Source organism: Mytilus trossulus, chromosome 7 (assembly GCF_036588685.1).
Source record: "Mytilus trossulus isolate FHL-02 chromosome 7, PNRI_Mtr1.1.1.hap1, whole genome shotgun sequence".
In the NCBI taxonomy this organism is placed as follows: domain Eukaryota; kingdom Metazoa; phylum Mollusca; class Bivalvia; order Mytilida; family Mytilidae; genus Mytilus; species Mytilus trossulus.
The window spans coordinates 74,752,793-74,766,141 of NC_086379.1; the positions used below are offsets into that span (position 1 = coordinate 74,752,793).

The 13,349-nt window shown below is 32.9% G+C and overlaps 1 protein-coding gene across 2 annotated transcripts in view; it reads right to left on the reverse strand.

Moving 5' to 3' along the window:
- LOC134725804 (uncharacterized) overlaps nt 1–13,349 on the reverse strand; it is a 145,342-nt gene that overhangs the window by 61,236 nt on the left and 70,757 nt on the right. For both annotated transcript variants that reach the window (XR_010108602.1, XM_063589972.1), the window contains exons 32-33: nt 3,341–3,511; nt 2,141–2,224 (exon numbers count right to left, since the gene is read on the reverse strand). Coding sequence is in view for 1 of the 2 variants with exons in the window: in XM_063589972.1 (XP_063446042.1) it covers nt 2,141–2,224; nt 3,341–3,511 (255 nt within the window). In the remaining variant the exon portion in view is untranslated. The remainder of the gene's footprint in view (nt 1–2,140; nt 2,225–3,340; nt 3,512–13,349) is intronic.

A 13,349-nucleotide genomic window follows, 5' to 3' on the forward strand; every position in this document is an offset into this window, starting at 1 on the left:
TTGAACTGAAAAACTGAATGAATTATAAAGGAAAACAGATTTCAACCAGTGCCAGTGGTTACATGTATTTGTGGTTATCTGATGATAAAAAAACTTTCATGTTTTCTGGGACTTTTTTCTTGTTAAAAGTAAGTAATTGTTTCACCTGTTCTTAAAAGTTGGCTTGTTAATTGACTTGTAGTTGCATGTATTCCATTTACTTTTAAATTCCGTTGTCAGCATGCTGAACCATTTACCGTTACATGTGCAAATCAGAGTACACATTTTTGTGTATTGACCCTTTCGTCTATAAATATCTCGGAAGTTTCCGAATTAAAACGAGGCAATGACAACATTACACAAATCAATGGCTGAACGCTGAACATAAAAAAAAGATGGATCGATAATAAAAGAATATCTCGATTTATATTGAGTAATCGTTCTCTTGGTCGAGGATGGTCTTTTCAGATGTGGTTATTTAATAGGGAAAACAATAATATGAACAATTCGTCGGCAATTTAAAAGATTCATAAGTATTTAAAACTTTTTAGCGAACGCTTGTTCGTAAAACTTGTTGTTTCGTTTTACTCGTATGGTTAAATGTACGTAAACAACTTTAGTTTTCTGTAATTTAGTTTCTGAGCAATGGTTTGACATGTTAATCTACCGTTTTCATTCCGTTTCCTGTCTTTTGACGGCTACAACTGCCCTTATTCCCCATATACTAAACATAAGCGAAAACGCGCACTTATCTGGGAATTAATTCGGGCCGGTGACGGTCTCATGCAGTATTTGATAATGTCATAGAAACTCATAGACCAGTTCAATCCGGTAAGGAAAGTGTTAAACAAAGGAAGCAGATGGATTCATGATTCGTGATGGTGTTATGTTTGTACATCTTACTTTACTGAACATTCTTGCTGCTTACAATTATCACTATCTATAATGAACTTGGCCCAGTAGTTTCTGTGGAAAATGTTACCGGTAGTAAAAATTTACAAATTTTGGTCATGTTGACTTATGTGTAAATCTTACTTTGCTGAACCTTATTGCTGTTTACAGTTTATTTCTATCCATAATAATATTCAAGATAATAATCAAAAACAGCAAAATTTCCTTAAAATTACCAATTCAGGGACAGCAACCCAACAATGGGTTCTCTAATTCATCTGAAAATTCCAGGGCAGATAGATCTTGACCTGATAAAACAATTTTATACCAGGTCAGATTTGTTCTAAATGCTTTGGTTTTTGAGTTATAAGCCAAAAACTGCATTTTACCCCTATGTTCTATTTTTAGCCATGGCGTCCATCTTGATTAGTTGCCCGGTTCACCCCACACATTTTTTAAACTAGATACCCTAGAGATGATTGTGGCCAAGTTTGGATTAATTTGGCCCAGTTGTTTCAGAGGAGAAGATTTTTGTAAAAGATTACTAAGATTTACGAAAAATGGTTAAAAATTGACTATAAAGGGCAATAACTCCTAAAGGGGTCAACTGACCATTTTGGTCATGTTGACTTATTTGTATATCTTACTTTGCCGAACATTATTGCTGTTTACAGTTTTTCTCTATCTATAATAATATTCAAGATAATAACCAAAAACAGCAAAATTTCCCTAAAATTACCAATTCAGGGGCAGCAACCCAACAGTGGGTTGTCGGATTCATCTGAAAACTTCAGAGCAGATAGATCTGCACCTGATAAACAATTTCACCCCATAACAGATTTTCTCTAAATGCTTTGGTTTTTGAGTTATAAGCCAAAAACTGCATTTTACCCCTATGTTCTATTTTTAGCCATGGCGGCCATCTTGGTTGGTTGGCGGGGTCACGCCACACATTTTTTAAACTAGATACCCCAATGATAATTGTGGCCAAGTTTGGTTTAATTTGGCCCAGTTGTTTCAGAGGAGAAGATTTTTGTAAAACTACGGACGACGACGACGGACGACGGACGCCAAGTGATGAGAAAAGCTCACTTGGCCTTTTAGGCCAGGTGAGCTAAAAAGTCATACAACATTGTAGAAGCCCAGCAATTTACTTTGATGATGTACATTTTTACTTCACCCCTTTGGTATCTTATTTTATTGGTACAGACGGACAAGGGTACAAATTGATGCCCCCACCATTAAAGCAATGGCATAAAAATTTTCCTACCTTCGGGACACTGACAAAAGAAGTCATGATATCTTATGGAACAATTTCCTCTCTTACATACATCTGGTTTACAAAGTATTGGTTCTGTAAATATAAAATATGAAGAAATCAATTACTTCCATTGATTAAAAAGATGTGAATAAATAAGTGAAGTTCTATTCAAAGCTACTGCAGTATATAATTCGGTTGATTTAAATTTCTATTTTATCAAGGCACTGTGTATTATGTGTTATTTATTTGTTGTTTTGTGCTGGACATTGGCTGAATTGTATAACATTTTGTCCAATTAGGGCCTGATGTAGCTTGCTATGCACTGCCAGTTTTGTTTAGTGTTGAAGACTGTGCAGTGTTATATAGTTGCTTAGATCTTCATCATTTGGTATCTGGTAGATAGTTGGCAATCATACTACGTCTCCTTATTTTTTACTCATTAAAGGCTCGTTTTATTACAGGAAATTTGCTCAGTGATTCATACTATCCTTTTCTTGTAAAGTAGTTTGTCTTTTTTCAAATTTAGGGTACTGTTTTTTGGATTTTATACAAATATAATTTAATTTTGGATGCAACACCTCTTCTGATTGGCTTACGTTATTTTGTTTTGAGCCCGTAGACATAATTTGGTCATGTGACCATGACGTCATCAACGTTTTTTCATGGTTTTCTACGGTTTAAAATGGAATTTAGAATTAAATTATAAGGAATGACTGTAATTTTTTTTCTTTCTATTCGAAATAACATAAAAAATGTGGTGCACACTACGCACGTTATTCAGTGTGAACCAAATTTTTTATGTTATTTCTACATAGACAGAAAAAATATTAGTCATTCCTTAAAAAGCTTTGCCATTATTCCCATTTTTTTTTTTTTTTTAAAGTGTACATTGTAACTAAAAAATATATGATCCTTAACATCTTGAATATCTATAAGGCATTCTTCCTAAACCTTTAATCCTGACTTTAGTATGGCAAAAACTGAATATTTTGTTAAAGTTATTGAAATTGCTATAAAAACATTTTGTGCTGAGATAAATTCTCTGTGGCTCCAGATTTTTTTTGGAATTTGAAACTTATAAACAGCCACATTATTGCACCTTATCATTTCATATGCTATCATATATAGATATACGTCATACTTGAAATAATGGTGAATACAATTTCATAGTTTGAAAACATTCTAGTACATTCTGAATATTAACCTTACCTGCATCAAGACAATCAGAGGAATTGTCTGTACCATTTCTTAGAGTTATCTTATCATTGTCACACTCTATACAATCAATAGCACCCTCTTTTGGTTGGTAGTAATGTAATGGACAAAGTCGACAATTTGGTTCATGACCAAAGATATTGTACTGTCCAGCTGGACATTTACCTGAAATAAAAGCCAATGAATAAAAGTGAGGGTGTCAATTTTCCTTTTTTTCTCTGTTCATGTGATGGTTGCTTGTTAAACTTTAGTTGATAAATACTGAAAGAAGCATTTAAGGTCCAAAGCTAGTTGGTATTTGAATAGAAGAACAAAGACTGAAGAAGCAGTGTCAAATATCTCAATAGTTTTAGCCTTCAGTGTTTTATGATCAAAGCAGTGCCAACTATCTCAATAGTTTTAGCCTTCGGTGTTTTATGATCATAGCAGTGTCAAATATGTCAACAGTTTTAGCCTTCAGTGTTTTATGATCATAGCAGTGTCAAATATCTCAATAGTTTTAGCCTTCAGTGTTTTATGATTATAGCAGTGGCAAATATCTCAATAGTTTTAGCCTTCAGTGTTTTATGATCATAGCAGTGTCAAATATGTCAATAGTTTTAGCCTTCAGTGTTTTATGATCACAGCAGTGTCAAATATCTCAATAGTTTTAGCCTTCAGTGTTTTATGATCATAGCCGTGTCAAATATCTCAATAGTTTTAGCCTTCAGTGTTTTATGATTATAGCAGTGGCAAATATCTCAATAGTTTTAGCCTTCAGTGTTTTATGATCATAGCAGTGTCAAATATCTCAATAGTTTTAGCCTTCAGTGTTTTATGATCATAGCCATGTCAAAAATCTCAATAGTTTTAGCCTTCTGTGTTTTATGATCACAGCAGTGTCAAATATCTCAATAGTTTTAGCCTTCAGTGTTTTATGATCATAGCAGTGTCAAATATCTCAATAGTTTTAGCCTTCAGTGTTTTATGATCATAGCCATGTCAAATATCTCAATAGTTTTAGCCTTCAGTGTTTTATGATTATAGCAGTGGCAAATATCTCAATAGTTTTAGCCTTCAGTGTTTTATGTTTATAGCAGTGGCAAATATGTCAATAGTTTTAGCCTTCAGTGTTTTATGATTATAGCAGTGGCAAATATCTCAATAGTTTTAGCCTTCAGTGTTTTATGATCATAGCAGTGTCAAATATCTCAATAGTTTTAGCCTTCAGTGTTTTATGATCATAGCCATGTCAAATATCTCAATAGTTTTAGCCTTCAGTGTTTTATGCTTATAGCAGTGGCAAATATGTCAATAGTTTTAGCCTTCAGTGTTTTATGATCACAGCAGTGTCAAATATCTCAATAGTTTTAGCCTTCAGTGTTTTATGATCACAGCAGTGTCAAATATCTCAATAATTTTACCCTTCAGTGTTTTATGATCATAGCCATGTCAAATATCTCAATAGTTTTAGCCTTCAGTGTTTTATGATTATAGCAGTGGCAAATATCTCAACAGTTTTAGCCTTCAGTGTTTTATGATCATAGCAGTGTCAAATATCTCAATAGTTTTAGCTTTCAGTGTTTTATGATCACAGCAGTGTCAAATATCTCAATAGTTTTAGCCTTCAGTGTTTTATGATCATAGCAGTGTCAAATATCTCAATAGTTTTAGCCTTCAGTGTTTTATGATCACAGCAGTGTCAAATATCTCAATAGTTTTAGCCTTCAGTGTTTTATGATTATAGCCATGTCAAATATCTCAATAGTTTTAGCCTTCAGTGTTTTATGATTATAGCAGTGGCAAAAATATCTCAATAGTTTTAGCCTTCAGTGTTTTATGATCATAGCAGTGTCAATTATCTCAATAGTTTTAGCCTTCAGTGTTTTATGATCATAGCAGTGTCAATTATCTCAATAGTTTTAGCCTTCAGTGTTTTATGATCATAGCAGTGCCAAATATCTCAATAGTTTTAGCCTTCAGTCTTTTATGATTATAGCAGTGGCAAATATGTCAATAGTTTAGCCTTCAGTGTTTTATGATCACAGCAGTGTCAAATATCTCAATAGTTTTAGCCTTCAGTGTTTTATGTTTATAGCAGTGGCAAATATGTCAATAGTTTTAGCCTTCAGTGTTTTATGATCATAGCCGTGTCAAATATCTCAATAGTTTTAGCCTTCAGTGTTTTATGATCACAGCAGTGTCAAATATCTCAATAATTTTAGCCTTCAGTGTTTTATGATCATAGCCGTGTCAAATATCTCAATAGTTTTAGCCTTCAGTGTTTTATGATTATAGCAGTGGCAAATATCTCAACAGTTTTAGCCTTCAGTGTTTTATGATCATAGCAGTATCAATTATCTCAATAGTTTTAGCTTTCAGTGTTTTATGATCACAGCAGTGTCAAATATCTCAATAGTTTTAGCCTTCAGTGTTTTATGATCATAGCAGTGTCAAATATCTCAATAGTTTTAGCCTTCAGTGTTTTATGATCATAGCAGTGTCAAATATCTCAATAGTTTTAGCCTTCAGTGTTTTATGATAACAGCAGTGTCAAGTATCTCAATAGTTTTAGCCTTCAGTGTTTTATGATTATAGCAGTGTCAAATATCTCAATAGTTTTAGCCTTCAGTGTTTTATGATAACAGCAGAGTCAAGTATCTCAATAGTTTTAGCCTTCAGTGTTTTATGATTATAGCAGTGTCAAATATCTCAATAGTTTTAGCCTTCAGTGTTTTATGATCATAGCAGTGTCAATTATCTCAATAGTTTTAGCCTTCAGTGTTTTATGATTATAGCCATGTCAAATATCTCAATAGTTTTAGCCTTCAGTGTTTTATGATTATAGCAGTGGCAAATATCTCAATAGTTTTAGCCTTCAGTGTTTTATGATCATAGCAGTGTCAATTATCTCAATAGTTTTAGCCTTCAGTGTTTTATGATCATAGCAGTGCCAAATATCTCAATAGTTTTAGCCTTCAGTGTTTTATGATTATAGCAGTGGCAAATATGTCAATAGTTTTAGCCTTCAGTGTTTTATGATCACAGCAGTGTCAAATATCTCAATAGTTTTAGCCTTCAGTGTTTTATGATCATAGCCGTGTCAAATATCTCAATAGTTTTAGCCTTCAGTGTTTTATGATCATAGCCGTGTCAAATATCTCAATAGTTTTAGCCTTCAGTGTTTTATGATCATAGCAGTGTCAAATATCTCAATAGTTTTAGCCTTCAGTGTTTTATGATCATAGCAGTGCCAAATATCTCAATAGTTTTAGCCTTCAGTGTTTTATTATCACAGCAGTGTCAAGTATCTCAATAGTTTTAGCCTTCAGTGTTTTATGATCATAGCAGTGTCAAATATGTCAACAGTTTTAGCCTTCGGTGTTTTATGATCATAGCAGTGCCAAATATCTCAATAGTTTTAGCCTTCAGTGTTTTATGATCACAGCAGTGTCAAATATGTCAACAGTTTTAGCCTTCAGTGTTTTATGATTATAGCCATGTCAAATATCTCAATAGTTTAAGCCTTCAGTGTTTTATGATTATAGCAGTGGCAAATATCTCAATAGTTTTAGCCTTCAGTGTTTTATGATCATAGCAGTGTCAATTATCTCAATAGTTTTAGCCTTCAGTGTTTTATGATCATAGCAGTGCCAAATATCTCAATAGTTTTAGCCTTCAGTGTTTTATGATTATAGCCATGTCAAATATCTCAATAGTTTTAGCCTTCAGTGTTTTATGATTATAGCCATGTCAAATATCTCAATAGTTTTAGCCTTCAGTGTTTTATGATTATAGCAGTGGCAAATATCTCAATAGTTTTAGCCTTCAGTGTTTTATGATCATAGCAGTGTCAATTATCTCAATAGTTTTAGCCTTCAGTGTTTTATGATCATAGCAGTGCCAAATATCTCAATAGTTTTAGCCTTCAGTGTTTTATGATTATAGCAGTGGCAAATATGTCAATAGTTTTAGCCTTCAGTGTTTTATTATCACAGCAGTGTCAAGTATCTCAATAGTTTTAGCCTTCAGTGTTTTATGATCATAGCAGTGTCAAATATGTCAACAGTTTTAGCCTTCAGTGTTTTATGATCATAGCAGTGTCAAAAATCTCAATAGTTTTAGCCTTCGGTGTTTTATGATCACAGCAGTGTCAAATATGTCAACAGTTTTAGCCTTCAGTGTTTTATGATCATAGCAGTGCCAAATATCTCAATAGTTTTAGCCTTCAGTGTTTTATGATCACAGCAGTGTCAAATATCTCAATAGTTTTAGCCTTCAGTGTTTTATGATCATAGCCGTGTCAAATATCTCAATAGTTTTAGCCTTCAGTGTTTTATGATTATAGCAGTGGCAAATATCTCAATAGTTTTAGCCTTCAGTGTTTTATGATCATAGCAGTGCCAATTATCTCAATAGTTTTAGCCTTCAGTGTTTTATGATCACAGCAGTGTCAAATATGTCAATAGTTTTAGCCTTCAGTGTTTTATGATCATAGCAGTGTCAAATATCTCAATAGTTTTAGCCTTCAGTGTTTTATGATCACAGCAGTGTCAAATATCTCAAGTTTTAGCCTTCAGTGTTTTATGATCATAGCAGTGTCAAATATCTCAATATTTTTAGCCTTCAGTGTTTTATGATTATAGCAGTGGAAAATATCTCAATAGTTTTAGCCTTCAGTGTTTTATGATCATAGCCGTGTCAAATATCTCAATAGTTTTAGCCTTCAGTGTTTTATGATCATAGCAGTGTCAAATATCTCAATAGTTTTAGCCTTCAGTGTTTTATGATCACAGCAGTGTCAAATATCTCAAGTTTTAGCCTTCAGTGTTTTATGATCATAGCAGTGTCAAATATCTCAATATTTTTAGCCTTCAGTGTTTTATGATTATAGCAGTGGAAAATATCTCAATAGTTTTAGCCTTCAGTGTTTAATGATCATAGCAGTGTCAATTATCTCAATAGTTTTAGCCTTCAGTGTTTTATGATCATAGCAGTGCCAAATATCTCAATAGTTTTAGCCTTCAGTGTTTTATGATTATAGCAGTGGCAAATATGTCAATAGTTTTAGCCTTCAGTGTTTTATGATCATAGCAGTGTCAAATATCTCAATAGTTTTAGCCTTCAGTGTTTTATGATCACAGCAGTGTCAAATATCTCAAGTTTTAGCCTTCAGTGTTTTATGATCATAGCAGTGTCAAATATCTCAATATTTTTAGCCTTCAGTGTTTTATGATTATAGCAGTGTCAAATATCTCAATAGTTTTAGCCTTCAGTGTTTTATGATCATAGCCGTGTCAAATATCTCAATAGTTTTAGCCTTCAGTGTTTTATGATTATAGCAGTGGCAAATATCTCAATAGTTTTAGCCTTCAGTGTTTTATGATCATAGCAGTGCCAATTATCTCAATAGTTTTAGCCTTCAGTGTTTTATGATCACAGCAGTGTCAAATATGTCAATAGTTTTAGCCTTCAGTGTTTTATGATCATAGCAGTGTCAAATATCTCAATAGTTTTAGCCTTCAGTGTTTTATGATCACAGCAGTGTCAAATATCTCAAGTTTTAGCCTTCAGTGTTTTATGATCATAGCAGTGTCAAATATCTCAATATTTTTAGCCTTCAGTGTTTTATGATTATAGCAGTGGAAAATATCTCAATAGTTTTAGCCTTCAGTGTTTTATGATCATAGCAGTGTCAATTATCTCAATAGTTTTAGCCTTCAGTGTTTTATGATCATAGCAGTGCCAAATATCTCAATAGTTTTAGCCTTCAGTGTTTTATGATTTTAGCAGTGGCAAATATGTCAATAGTTTTAGCCTTCAGTGTTTTATGATAACAGCAGTGTCAAATATCTCAATAGTTTTAGCCTTCAGTGTTTTATGATCATAGCAGTGTCAAATATCTCAATAGTTTTAGCCTTCAGTGTTTTATGATTATAGCAGTGGCAAATATCTCAATAGTTTTAGCCTTCAGTGTTTTATGATCATAGCAGTGCCAATTATCTCAATAGTTTTAGCCTTCAGTGTTTTATGATCACAGCAGTGTCAAATATGTCAATAGTTTTAGCCTTCAGTGTTTTATGATCATAGCAGTGTCAAATATCTCAATAGTTTTAGCCTTCAGTGTTTTATGATCACAGCAGTGTCAAATATCTCAAGTTTTAGCCTTCAGTGTTTTATGATCATAGCAGTGTCAAATATCTCAATATTTTTAGCCTTCAGTGTTTTATGATTATAGCAGTGGAAAATATCTCAATAGTTTTAGCCTTCAGTGTTTTATGATCATAGCAGTGTCAATTATCTCAATAGTTTTAGCCTTCAGTGTTTTATGATCATAGCAGTGCCAAATATCTCAATAGTTTTAGCCTTCAGTGTTTTATGATTATAGCAGTGGCAAATATGTCAATAGTTTTAGCCTTCAGTGTTTTATGATCATAGCAGTGTCAAATATCTCAATAGTTTTAGCCTTCAGTGTTTTATGATCACAGCAGTGTCAAATATCTCAAGTTTTAGCCTTCAGTGTTTTATGATCATAGCAGTGTCAAATATCTCAATATTTTTAGCCTTCAGTGTTTTATGATTATAGCAGTGGAAAATATCTCAATAGTTTTAGCCTTCAGTGTTTTATGATCATAGCAGTGTCAATTATCTCAATAGTTTTAGCCTTCAGTGTTTTATGATCATAGCAGTGCCAAATATCTCAATAGTTTTAGCCTTCAGTGTTTTATGATTATAGCAGTGGCAAATATGTCAATAGTTTTAGCCTTCAGTGTTTTATGATAACAGCAGTGTCAAATATCTCAATAGTTTTAGCCTTCAGTGTTTTATGATCATAGCAGTGTCAAATATCTCAATAGTTTTAGCCTTCAGTGTTTTATGATTATAGCAGTGGCAAATATCTCAATAGTTTTAGCCTTCAGTGTTTTATGATCATAGCAGTGCCAATTATCTCAATAGTTTTAGCCTTCAGTGTTTTATGATCACAGCAGTGTCAAATATGTCAATAGTTTTAGCCTTCAGTGTTTTATGATCATAGCAGTGTCAAATATCTCAATAGTTTTAGCCTTCAGTGTTTTATGATCACAGCAGTGTCAAATATCTCAAGTTTTAGCCTTCAGTGTTTTATGATCATAGCAGTGTCAAATATCTCAATATTTTTAGCCTTCAGTGTTTTATGATTATAGCAGTGGAAAATATCTCAATAGTTTTAGCCTTCAGTGTTTTATGATCATAGCAGTGTCAATTATCTCAATAGTTTTAGCCTTCAGTGTTTTATGATCATAGCAGTGCCAAATATCTCAATAGTTTTAGCCTTCAGTGTTTTATGATTATAGCAGTGGCAAATATGTCAATAGTTTTAGCCTTCAGTGTTTTATGATAACAGCAGTGTCAAATATCTCAATAGTTTTAGCCTTCAGTGTTTTATGATCATAGCAGTGTCAAATATCTCAATAGTTTTAGCCTTCAGTGTTTTAAGATCATAGCAGTGTCAAATATGTCAATAGTTTTAGCCTTCAGTGTTTTTATGATCACAGCAGTGTCAAATGTCTCAATAGTTTTAGCCTTCAGTGTTTTATGATCAAAGCACAGTGCCAAATATCTCAATAGTTTTAGCCTTCAGTGTTTTATGATCAAAGCACAGTGTCAACTATGTGAATAGTTTTAGCCTTCAGTGTTTTATGATCATAGCAGTGTCAAATATCTCAATAGTTTTAGCCTTCAGTGTTTTATGATAACAGCAGTGTCAAGTATCTCAATAGTTTTAGCCTTCAGTGTTTTATGATTATAGCAGTGTCAAATATCTCAATAGTTTTAGCCTTCAGTGTTTTATGATCATAGCAGTGTCAATTATCTCAATAGTTTTAGCCTTCAGTGTTTTATGATTATAGCCATGTCAAATATCTCAATAGTTTTAGCCTTCAGTGTTTTATGATTATAGCAGTGGCAAATATCTCAATAGTTTTAGCCTTCAGTGTTTTATGATCATAGCAGTGTCAATTATCTCAATAGTTTTAGCCTTCAGTGTTTTATGATCATAGCAGTGCCAAATATCTCAATAGTTTTAGCCTTCAGTGTTTTATGATTATAGCAGTGGCAAATATGTCAATAGTTTTAGCCTTCAGTGTTTTATGATCACAGCAGTGTCAAATATCTCAATAGTTTTAGCCTTCAGTGTTTTATGATCATAGCCGTGTCAAATATCTCAATAGTTTTAGCCTTCAGTGTTTTATGATCATAGCCGTGTCAAATATCTCAATAGTTTTAGCCTTCAGTGTTTTATGATCATAGCAGTGTCAAATATCTCAATAGTTTTAGCCTTCAGTGTTTTATGATCATAGCAGTGCCAAATATCTCAATAGTTTTAGCCTTCAGTGTTTTATTATCACAGCAGTGTCAAGTATCTCAATAGTTTTAGCCTTCAGTGTTTTATGATCATAGCAGTGTCAAATATGTCAACAGTTTTAGCCTTCGGTGTTTTATGATCATAGCAGTGCCAAATATCTCAATAGTTTTAGCCTTCAGTGTTTTATGATCACAGCAGTGTCAAATATGTCAACAGTTTTAGCCTTCAGTGTTTTATGATTATAGCCATGTCAAATATCTCAATAGTTTAAGCCTTCAGTGTTTTATGATTATAGCAGTGGCAAATATCTCAATAGTTTTAGCCTTCAGTGTTTTATGATCATAGCAGTGTCAATTATCTCAATAGTTTTAGCCTTCAGTGTTTTATGATCATAGCAGTGCCAAATATCTCAATAGTTTTAGCCTTCAGTGTTTTATGATCATAGCAGTGCCAAATATCTCAATAGTTTTAGCCTTCAGTGTTTTATGATTATAGCAGTGGCAAATATGTCAATAGTTTTAGCCTTCAGTGTTTTATGATCATAGCAGTGCCAAATATCTCAATAGTTTTAGCCTTCAGTGTTTTATGATCATAGCAGTGCCAAATATCTCAATAGTTTTAGCCTTCAGTGTTTTATGATTATAGCAGTGGCAAATATGTCAATAGTTTTAGCCTTCAGTGTTTTATGATTATAGCAGTGGAAAATATCTCAATAGTTTTAGCCTTCAGTGTTTTATGATCATAGCAGTGTCAATTATCTCAATAGTTTTAGCCTTCAGTGTTTTATGATCATAGCAGTGCCAAATATCTCAATAGTTTTAGCCTTCAGTGTTTTATGATTTTAGCAGTGGCAAATATGTCAATAGTTTTAGCCTTCAGTGTTTTATGATAACAGCAGTGTCAAATATCTCAATAGTTTTAGCCTTCAGTGTTTTATGATCATAGCAGTGTCAAATATCTCAATAGTTTTAGCCTTCAGTGTTTTATGATTATAGCAGTGGCAAATATCTCAATAGTTTTAGCCTTCAGTGTTTTATGATCATAGCAGTGCCAATTATCTCAATAGTTTTAGCCTTCAGTGTTTTATGATCACAGCAGTGTCAAATATGTCAATAGTTTTAGCCTTCAGTGTTTTATGATCATAGCAGTGTCAAATATCTCAATAGTTTTAGCCTTCAGTGTTTTATGATCACAGCAGTGTCAAATATCTCAAGTTTTAGCCTTCAGTGTTTTATGATCATAGCAGTGTCAAATATCTCAATATTTTTAGCCTTCAGTGTTTTATGATTATAGCAGTGGAAAATATCTCAATAGTTTTAGCCTTCAGTGTTTAATGATCATAGCAGTGTCAATTATCTCAATAGTTTTAGCCTTCAGTGTTTTATGATCATAGCAGTGCCAAATATCTCAATAGTTTTAGCCTTCAGTGTTTTATGATTATAGCAGTGGCAAATATGTCAATAGTTTTAGCCTTCAGTGTTTTATGATCATAGCAGTGTCAAATATCTCAATAGTTTTAGCCTTCAGTGTTTTATGATCACAGCAGTGTCAAATATCTCAAGTTTTAGCCTTCAGTGTTTTATGATCATAGCAGTGTCAAATATCTCAATATTTTTAGCCTTCAGTGTTTTATGATTATAGCAGTGTCAAATATCTCAATAGTTTTAGCCTTCAGTGTTT